The 10848-nt window shown below is 44.8% G+C and overlaps 2 protein-coding genes across 2 annotated transcripts; both read right to left on the minus strand.

The window, feature by feature from the left end:
• Window positions 1-6: 6 nt before the first annotated feature.
• SEPMUDRAFT_150797 (uncharacterized protein) lies at window positions 7-2859 on the minus strand. The gene has a single exon (XM_016906403.1). The coding sequence runs from the start codon at window positions 2787-2789 to the stop codon at window positions 501-503; it is 2289 nt and encodes a 762-aa protein (XP_016758933.1). The 5' UTR covers window positions 2790-2859; the 3' UTR covers window positions 7-500.
• A 678-nt stretch (window positions 2860-3537) lies between these two features.
• On the minus strand, window positions 3538-4457 carry SEPMUDRAFT_119333 (uncharacterized protein; the record flags this gene model as incomplete). The annotated part of the gene is made up of 3 exons (XM_016901501.1): window positions 3538-3687; window positions 3764-4333; window positions 4383-4457. 3 exons carry the CDS (start codon window positions 4455-4457, stop codon window positions 3538-3540), a joined length of 795 nt encoding a protein of 264 aa, XP_016758934.1.
• Window positions 4458-10848: the final 6391 nt, after the last annotated feature.

The raw sequence follows: 10848 nt of genomic DNA on the forward strand, positions 1-10848 counted from the left end.
GAGGGGGGTGATTCAGCAATCGAAAGATACAACGATGGCGCAAGAAAACACTCGAGCACGAAATCTATCGCCTATGTGATGAGGAGCGCACAGGTTGAGCCTCACCGTGAAGCCTAGTAGTAGGCTTTATATGGCGCCAGTACTGGACGAGGATGCCCACCGGAATTGTCGTTGGCAAGCCGTCCTGTGAGTGGAAGCACTGTAACCTACTGTTGAAAACAGCGCTTGCATCCTGCCTCCAATATGGGCTGCAGCTCGGGTACGTGTGGGCAGGCAAGAATAGCGAAAACCAGCCACAACAAGCATGCCAGAAACCAGATGTGGCAGAGTTACTACTACAAGCCAAGTCCGCGCTGACTTGGTGGTCTGTTATGCTCTGTGTCTGGTCGAGGGGAGGTGTCGTAGTTTATGCGGCGGTTTGGCGCGCAACCCGTGCGACCGGAAACAGGATCAAGCCCGGGCATGTGGTGGATTTACTGTGGCGTTCGATATTCAGCCGCTCAAATCTCTCTACACCACTTTCCCCATCCGCCTAAATCAGCCCCGCTGCCCCCAAGTTCTTCGAGTCCTACGTCAACTCTGCTGGTCTTTGCACCGGCACTCCTACCATCCTCCACGACCAAGCCGACATTGACCAGCTCTTCCCAAGCATTCCTGGCGACATTCTTGCTCCATACTCTACTGCTTGCGATTCCCCCACTCGCGCTTGCGTGAAGCTTGGCCTTGCTCGCGATTACTTTGTACTCTTCATAGACAAGAGCGAAAGTGACAAGCTCGGTATCGTAGATGTTGGTCAAGCGAGCTGCGCATATCAGCAGCGCAAGTTGAAGAGTGCTGAGAGCATGCAGCAGAATGAGCTTGGAGTCGGGAGCCTGCAGGATGCTCGTACTCGTCATATTAGCAGAAATGTGATCAAAGACGGATGTAATGGTTTGTGACGCTGTCGGCAGAGTTGCCAATGCCAGCGTAAGAGCAACGAGGAAATCAGGCATAGATTTCGTGGTGTAATAGAGTCTTTGCAGGAACTTTTTGCAGGTGTCGGAAGCCAGTAATTGGTCTGTGACAGAACTCCAGCTCGACAACGCAGGAGCGGTTAATTCTTTGCCTTTGGCGAGAATTTCCAGTTCCTTATTAGTGAACTCCTCGGGACGAAGTGCCACCGCGCTCCGGCATGTCTGCTCAAAAGCATTCAAGTTCTTTGACAAGCTCAGATGCACATATCGGTGACTGAACCTGGACTTCACCCGCTTTTCCAGGCTCTCAACAACATCGATTCTGGTTGTCAATCCCAGAACAGCAATGGGAGCTTTCCGGCTTTGAGCGATATCGAACAGGTTATACAACAGCGTCTGTCTCGGATGGCCTGCAAATAGCTCGAACTCGTCCAGAACGAAGATCACGCTTTTGGTGACCCGCTCAGTCTCGATCCCATGCTCGGTCGGATGCGACAACAGTGCAAGTAGCCTTGTCATCGTGTCCGCATAGTTCTTGCTTGTAGCTTCATCTTCGTCTAGTTCCATTTCCGTTCCAAGCTGTCTCCAGATCTCCCTTAGAGCGATCTTATCGTCTGTGTGGATAAAGCCACTGAGTCGCACAACGTGGAAGTGATCAGCATGAGTCTCGCTTTGTTTACGGAGAATTTGGTTGACCATGGCTGTCTTGCCACTTCCACGTGCACCAATGATTAGCATACTGTTGCTCTCGCCCGCAGTGATAGTCTGGGAGATGACAGTCGCCACTTTGGCGTATTCGTCGTCCAGATTGGTGAGCAAGATCGGCCGCTTTCCCGTAGCCTTCTCGAGCACGACATTCTGGATACATTGTAGGTGGTCATCGTCGAAGGAGTTCCTGTCTGTCGCAATGGCCTTCCGCATGGGCTTCACATCAGCATCGCGCCGAGGTTTCGATCCCGTAGTTCGAATGATCTTGGCCTCAGCATTTCGAGTTGGTTGGGTGATGGAAGCTTTCGTGGGGACGATCAGTCTCTTCGCAATCGCAGCCTTGGGCGTGACCTCTTTCTGCCTTGCCAACTGATTGAAATCCATGTCATCCTGCACCAACGTCTCATCTGGCCGATCAATAACCATGTGGTCCTCTTCGTCGCTCTCGGGAATCTCCAGAGACTGGTCTCGCGGACTGGTTCCCGTCCTTCGATCCTGAGGTCCTGTGTGTGTCCCAGCGACGACCGTCTTCGCTGCAGTAGCTCTTTGGCTCGCTCTTCTAGCAGAACCGCGCTTAGAACCGCTCTGCTCAGCCAACTCATCCGCACTGTCGTCATTTTGCGTCTGTTGTCGCGCCTTCTCCTCTATCTCGTGTATCTCGTCTTCGAAAGTCTTCTTCGGGGCTCCTGTTTCGGTGACACGGCCATTTCCCTGGCTGACAATCCGTGAAGCTCGCGTCTTCGTATGACTTTCGGGATTGTCACCATCTGCACTTCGTTCGACACTCCCATTCAGCGGTGGTTTCGGTGTCCTTCCTCTCGACAAAGCAGCAGGCCTGCGGGCCTGATGTGCGCCCTCAAAGTCATCGTATACACTCAGCTCCTCCTTTGGCGGGAGCTCCCTCGACTTTCTTGGTCTGGTGGCAGCCCGTTTGGCCGCAATTGCTTTCGCCGCTAACCATTCGGCCTTGGCATCTGAATTTGACTGGATCGTGGAGTGCACAGCCGGCGATGATTGCGACTTGCTGCCGTAGGTGGTGGGGGCATTGGAGGGTTTGGCAGAACGAGCAGGGGAGCTTTTCTGGGCGCTGTCGTCGACTTTCTGACGCTTCAATGGTCGGCCACTCATTGTGAGCTGAGCTGTGCGGATCGCGAGGGGTTCCTGTTATGTTGTGGTGGCCATCGCTACAGTGGCCTTCTCTCTGTGCAAGCTTCGAGAGTCCATCAATGTCGAGCTGTCGATGGGCGCGTGAAGAGACGAGGCAGAGCTAACGCGAACAAGACACGAGATCGGCTGACTAAGTGTATTCGCACCTGATCCTATATGATCTTATATATAGCGATTACATACTGAGTTAGGCATTGCTTTGGTACTACCTGACTATTCCCTAGAATAGATTAGAGAACTCTACGTAAGGTAGGTACTTCTTCTCAAACCTTAGTAGAACGAGCTTTATATAGCCTCTCTTCAACCAACTACTAACTGTACTACTAAGGTAGGTAGTTAAATAGATACCTAAGTCCTAAGGTATATAGAGTGCCCTGCCGCCTACACCTTAAGGAATCGTATACTATACACGACAATGTTACACAGGTAATGTACACGTGCGTAATTGCGTAATTGCACTATCTTACAGTCGAAATCGCCCGCTGTGTCATCACTGTATCGAGCTGGGGTATCGCCGGATTTCCTGGATGGTATTGCATCATGTGCCTCGTAAAGTTGTCGATACGACCGCCATCAAAGCGCTTTCCACATGCATTGCAGGTGACTGGTGGTAAGCGATTATGCGTGCGCATATGTCGTCTGAGATCCTTGGGGAAAAGAAAGGCCCTATCACACTCCGTGCAGCCATGTGTTCCTCGGACATGGTTCCTTAGGTGCCGTTGTAGATCACTGTCGGTAGGATATGTGTTGTGGCACTCAGGGCATTGCGATGGAAGTGATGGATCGCGAAGCTGCGCGCCTGTACGCCGTGGTCGTCGTGGGATTGAAGACGGCGCTGAAGGAGTTGTGCCCGCGGTTGCTATATCAGCATTCAGGCTAGCTGCGTTGGTTATTGTTTGTGAGTGACGATGGCCTCCCCATCCTGTAGCCTCAACCATGTTTAAGATGTTGCTGGGGTCTGTTTGCTGTTGAGGCAGCTGCTGAGTAATTTCCGTCGATCCACCCATGTACGTCGCGTGAAACGGGGGATCGGAGTTCAAATCGTCGAGCAAAAACATGTAGGCATCCAGCTGATTTCCGCCATATCGAGGGAGAGATGGATCGTGCACTTGTGAGCCTGCTACTGCAAGATATTCAGAGATCGCAGTGCCATCGCCGTGCTGGGTCGAACTTCTCGGTGTGGCCGGTACTTCGTGTGTCGCAAACGATGAAGAACGCAGTTGTTGTCCTTCTAAGTAAGCTGGGCGCTGTTGGCGCCCTGCAAATGTGTATTGGGGTGTCAGGCTCAGGCTTTCTGTAAGGAATTGCTCTCTTTCGCGCACGGGTTCATACATGCTCCAATGTGGCATTTGTGGCTGTGGAGGTAGCTGATCTCTTTGGCAATTTTGCGACATCCAGAGCTGAGAAGGCGTCATGACAACGGAGTACGTCGTGTCCAAGGGACGACAGCTACATCGATCTACTTGTACTGTCGGCGTGGGACATCCAAGCATGCGAAGAGCCACCTATTAACAGTGAGCATGAGCAAGCCATGGTCTTTCCGCCAAAGGTTACCACAGATGAGTCTCCATACTGCTGACCAGGGGCCGAGCCGATTTGATGGAGGACGTCGCTACCGTGGGAGGTCATGGTAATAAAGTTCAATGTCGACGATCATCAATCTATACAGGTAGTAGTGATTTCGGCCCCGAGTGAACGTCCAGTCAAGCGCAATGTTGAATGCACCTTCCGAATCGATAAAAGTGCCAAAACGCTAAGAAGGTAATGTAAGCGGCGCAGTCCAAGCAGTCTGCTCGAATGTATGCTGATGCGAAAAAGCGTAAATCGCAGATGGATGCCGCCCAACAACTTACATGTTGTCAGGTCTGACGAGATATGAATCTTGCTTCACATTACCAGGACAGCAAACCGAGCTCATCTAGTCAAGACGAAAGGCCGCCAACTGTCCAGGAGAGCAGCCAACATCTTGCCGGAGGTATGCGTTGTATGTCCTGGAGGGCACAACGACACAGGGCCGAAGTCGGTCTGATGGCCTGCCCTCTCCCCCTGGTATGAGGAGTATACCTAGAGAAGCAAGCCGCGCCCGACGGGAGTGACTGCGCCTGCGACCGGTGAAGGAGACGGCGAGCTGCGGAGGGAGCGCCCCGATCTCAGTAAGGTAGGCGTGAAGACGTCCATATCTTGGGTAGATAGTGTATAAGGTATGAGCAATCCGTCTGTAGGTATAGCTAGGTAGGTACTGTAGGTAGGTAGTCGGGCAGGGAAGCTCTCGTGGTATGTACCTCCTAAGCGATCAGGAAGAGCCTCGGAATCCTATAGGTAGACTAGCGGTAGCAGTGCGCTGGCTCGGGAGGGGCGCTACCCGCTGCACATAATTGCCTTGGCCTGGCTCGTGAACGGAGCCCGGTACGTAGAGCATGTTGATTGAGTAAATTTGAGATCCATAGTCTGTCAAATTGAGCGGCTATTAGAGTGTCTATATACCCGCGAGATTGAGGCCTGAGGCCTTAATCTCTACTATTACCTCGGCTGTCAAGGCTTTGATGCCTACGTACTGTATACTATGTCAATATCCCCCTGCCTTAGTATTTAGGTATTAATTCGTTTGTCTAATTAGCTCTCTCGAAAAGCCTATTAGTTGTTGTAGGTAATCCTTTTACTACTGCAATCGTCTTAGATAGCCGATTCGTATACTCTAAGCGCCTTCCTAAATTTAACAAATACTAGTTTTAGTAGCGGCTTAGTAAGCCCGTCTGCTACTATACGATTGGTTAGTATCTATTAAATGTCTAGCTCTTTACTTTCTATCTTCTCGTATTGCTATCGCTCTTAAATAGGTATATATTTAGTTCTTAAGTAATAGGCCTATAGGTTCTTTACGAGTACGATTGCCTCTACGTTATTACCGAATATTACTATCGCCTATACTTGCTTTTTACCTAGTTGCTCGAGTAACTGTCTTAACTATACTACCTCTTTATATACTTAGGTTTAGCCTATTAGCTTAGCTTTATATATAGATAGAGCTACTATAGATTATTGTTTCGAGCTCTATATAATAGCGCCGCTACCGAGGTTAAAGGTATAACCGGCTATAGATCGACGCGTATCGGTATTACCGGCCTAATCGGAATCCGTATAACCCTATAGTATAGTAAGTTCGCCGCTATAGGTAAGAACGTAGTAAAGCGTACTACGGAGGCAACGAAATACGTCGATTACGGCTATATAGTGCTTGGTCGTAGGGTTGCTAGAAAAGCGGCTTACGACTAAGACGGCAAACGCGATATTAGGCCTTGTACTAAGTATAGCGTATATAAGGGAGCTAACCGCGCTCTAGTACTACGTTCTAAATAAGTCTGCTGCCTAATAGCTAGTAGGCGCCGGTATAAGTTTTCAGCTCGGATCGATTAGTATAGCTTTAATCTTTACGTTGTCCTAGATACCGTACTTTTTTAGGAATTGCTCGATATAGTTACGTTAACTAAGGTAAATAGTTCGCGCGGCTCGGTTTCTCGTAATTGTTATACCGAGATAGTAATAGTATAGCCCTAGGTCGCTTATTTAGAATCGGTTACTAAGGTGTTTCTTTACGCTATTGATTTTAGTAATATATAGGCCTACGATTAGCAAGTCGTCTACGTAAACGGCTATAAACGTCTCTCCCTTAACGAATATACTTATATCGGCGTCTAGCGTAGTAAAGCTAGCTAGTTCGAGATAAGCCGTTAATATCGTATACTAAATCCTTAGTAATTGTTTTAGTCTATATAGTAATTTGAGTAGTAGGCAAACGTTATCGGTACCGTCGGTAAAGCCTTCCGGTTGTTCTATATAGATTAGATCGTTTACGTAATCGAGTTCGCTATAGAGAAAGGCCGTCTTAACGTCTATTTACTCGATTTCGTAGTCTTTAGCCGCGGCGATTGCAAACAGTACTTTGTAACTTATCGGCTTTACGACTAAGGCGTACGTTTCGAGGTATTTACTGTCCTATATAAAGCCCTTTACTACCTATTAGCATTTGTACTTAATCTTATTACCAACGCGCTTGATTTTGAAGACCTATCTGCCCTTAAGAATTCTGGTTTTGCCGTCTTTAGCTACCGATCGTTTAACGATTGTCTATACGCAGTTGTATTTTAGTAACTTGTGTTTATCGTCGAGAGCCGGCTCCTAGTTACTCTATTAGCCGCTATAGTAACGTACGTTGTCGTAGGAGGTAGGTTCGTATAGCTTAGTAGCTAGTAATACGCTTATAAGTATATAGAGCAGTATATAGAATTTAGTAAATATGTTAGCGTTACTCTAGTAGTACTAGTAATAATGTCGTTTCGGTTTGCGCTGCCGTTTGCCGTCTTATATAAGTTCGGATTAGGCCTCGTTATAGGTTAGGTTAGGTATAGGTTAGGTACAACCCAACTTAAATACCTAACCCTACAAATAAGCTAGGTACCTAGCTTATAAGCGGGGTACAACCTAACGGTAAAAACCTAGTAGGTATACCTAATAGGTATTGCAATAGGTATTACATAATACGAGTTGAATACCTACGAAATAGTAGAAAATAATATTAATAAGGTATATATATCTACTACCTAATTCCTAGAGCGCAGATTTTAATAGGAAAATATTTTATACTTACTACAGCTGCCGACTATATATACCGACTATATATACAGACTAAAAAGAGATTACTAGAAAGGAAAGCTCTAACTAATTGATTATAGTTATAAGCTACTATATACTAAGGACAGAAACTACCTTACTTCTTAGTAAGTAGCTAAGTATCTAGAGCAGATTGCTCCTTTACTTAAGCGTCTTAAATCTTTTAATAGGCGTAAAGCTAATCTTCGAAGTTCAGCTACTACTAACTATAATATTAACGTACAATTTTCTTCGTATCTCCCTCGAGAGTTTGCTAAGTAAGGCGTACGCTATCTTCTAAACGCTCTTTCGCAATAGTAAGCGCGTAAGCTACCGCTACTAACTTATTAGCGTAGGCTTCTAACCTCTGCTTAAGAGTTTGCTTATTATCGCTAGTATTATTATCTAGCTCTTCTTAATTATAACTAGCTTAAAAGTCTCGACCTTAGATATCTTAATCTTGCTTATCTTGCTCCTACTTATCTTTGTCCTACTTATCTTCGTCCTGCTTATCTTCGTCCTAATTATCTGCGTCCTGCTTATCTTCCTCTTACTTATTATCTAGGAGTAGCGGAGTATTATCCTAAGCTATTAAATTAGTATATTATAATTAATAATAAAAGAGGAGTAACTTACTAAGAGTTGCCTACTAAGCAGTAGTATCCTCGCTATTATTGTTGTCTATAGTCGGATTCTAAGTAGCGTCTAGTATATCCTCGTCGGAATCGTAATTAACAATTCGTCGAGGCTTCTTAGTTAGGAGAGGCTTGCATTTTAGCGTAGCCTTCGGTTTTAGTACCTTAGGAGCTTTATTCTTCTTTAGCTCTATATAGATGAAATTAGGATTAATAGGACCAGAATTGTAAGGGTAGACTACGAAATCGTTAGGCTAAATACCCTACTCCTTAAGGAGCGAGCGAAGACACTCTATATCTTTGCCTTAGAGTATAACGCGCTTAGCGTAAATAGCCAAAAGGTTAGCCGCTAGAGGAGATAAGTAAGTAAGTAATTAATTAGAAAGAATAAGAAATAGGAAGACTTATAGGTAAAGATTCTTACTAAGAGAGACTTAGTATATTCTTAAAGAACGCTAAGAGCGCTTACTTGAATACGAAGAGGTATATAAGCCTAATCTATAACGAGCTCCTTAATAAGTCTAGCAAATAGAGTTTTCTTAATATAGAGTAGGCTCTCCTTCTAGTACTTCCTAATCTCTTTAAGAGCTAATACTTTAAGAAAGTTAGTGCCGACTACAAATACCGACTATAAATGCCGACTATAAGTGCCGACTACAAATACCGACTATAGATCTAGATTCTAGAATTACTTACTACCTAGGGTATATCTATATCCCTTCTTAATACGAGCGCCTAGAAGCTTTTTACTACCTATACGCGAAGGAAGTCCCTTTCTACTAGTACGAGGAGTCTTACGAGCGATCGATTGTTTGCGCTTCTATACAATCGATATAGCCGAGGCTATTGTAGTAGATTCGTACGCTAGTATAGTATAGTAGCGGTAGTATAGTATAGTATAGTAGTATAGTATAGTATAGTAGTATAGTATAGTATAGTAGTATAGTATAGTATAGTAGAAGTAGTATAGTATAGTAGAGGTAGTAAGGAAAGAGAGAAAGGAAGGGGGCAATATTAATATAGTAAGTTAGGTTTTTTCTAAAGTAGAGAGTAACTTTGTATTATTAGAAGACAACCGCTCGGCTAATTAGAGGCTACGGATTGTTTGCTATCTAAGTAATAATATATACGCACTTTATACGAGATCCAAATAAGGTTTTCGTATATAATCTTCAATTGCCGGGAGTAACCGGCAGGTACGGTTAGTAGGTACGGTCGGTAGGTAGGGTCGGTAGGTACAGTCCGTAGAAGCCCTCCTCTAGGTAAATAGGTAGTAAATATTATCGGAAAGTCTTATCGGTAGGAGTCGTAATTGTTCCTCTAAGAGATAGTCGGTAGATATAGTCCGTAGATATAGTCAGTAGATATAGTTAGCAGATATAGTCGGCAGATTCCTAAAAGCTTAAAAGTTATCTTTTCCGTTATTTTCCTCTAGAAAGCGCTTCCGAATCTATCGATAAAGTACTATATCCTTTTGCTATAACGTTACTCGTTTCGTATATATTGTAAGTATATTAGACACTTCGAACTTAAGTATAAGAAACGCTTCCGTCGCTTCCTATAGATAGAGGAGGGCCTCTACTTAGAACCGGTATATACTACTTAAAGATTTACTTACGATATCTAAAGTAACTTCCCGACAGATCCTCTAGAAAGGTAGTTAATATATTAACAGCTCGGTCGTCTTCTAGTATCTTCTAATCTCGCGGAGAGTAGCTATACTAGGCTTTGTTCGTCGCTTAGTTCTCGCTTTAGGTACCTTTCGTATTATAGGCTTCTTCTATAGCCGTTGACTCCCTATCGGCCTCTTCTTCCCTAGATAGGACTTTTTCGCGACTAGTTTCGTACATCCCCGCCTCCTTTTAGCTAGGCTTTTACTTAGTCTAGGAGAGGCTATCGGTTAAGGTAGTTATCGTATACGCTACCTAATCGGTATATCTAAATCGTCGCTAGTCTCCGGACTATAGATTACTAGACCTATACCTTAATTTGCTTGCCTTTCTTCCCTCTCTCCGCTATAATTAGGATTATAGATTACTCCCGTAGTACCTTAAGTTACCTGCTTATCCTCCTTCTCTCCGCTATAATTAGGATCGTAGATTACTTTTGCGGTACCCTAAGTTCCCTACTTTTCTTTCCCCTTTCCGAGATAGGATATCTTTTCGAGCGGCTCTATTCGTTCCTCCTATATCCTATCTAACTACTTCTAAGTCCTTATATCAGTTCCGCTATTAAAAGTAGCCTTCGGAAGCCCTCTAGGTCTCGATTGTTCGTCCTGTAGTAAATCGAGTCTATAGTCGAGTTAGTCGTCGTTATCCTTAGGGAGAGAGGCAGAGACGTAGTTAGAGAGGGAAACAGTATCTATATTAGGTATTTTAAGAGCTTTAAGTATATCTTAGTAGATTAACAAAGTTAACGATAGAGAAGAAAAGAGAGAAGGAAAATATAGGGGGTATAAGGAAAACCCGGAGTTTGCTAAGGCGCTTATCTCTAGAGTATATCGGATCTCGCGGGAAGGTAATTAGTAATCTATATAGGGATTCTATATATATCCTAAGGCCGCTAGTAGGGTATACGCCTTATATACCGACTACGTCTGCCGAATACGTTTATCTATAGCTATAGGACCTATTGTTTTCTCTAGAGCGGATATATAATTTGGACGCGTATTTATATATAGGTCCTAGATATCTATACTTAATATATATATCGTTTTAATATAGATATCTATATACTAT

This window comes from Sphaerulina musiva (genome assembly GCF_000320565.1).
Source record: "Sphaerulina musiva SO2202 unplaced genomic scaffold SEPMUscaffold_8, whole genome shotgun sequence".
NCBI classification, from domain to species: domain Eukaryota; kingdom Fungi; phylum Ascomycota; class Dothideomycetes; order Mycosphaerellales; family Mycosphaerellaceae; genus Sphaerulina; species Sphaerulina musiva.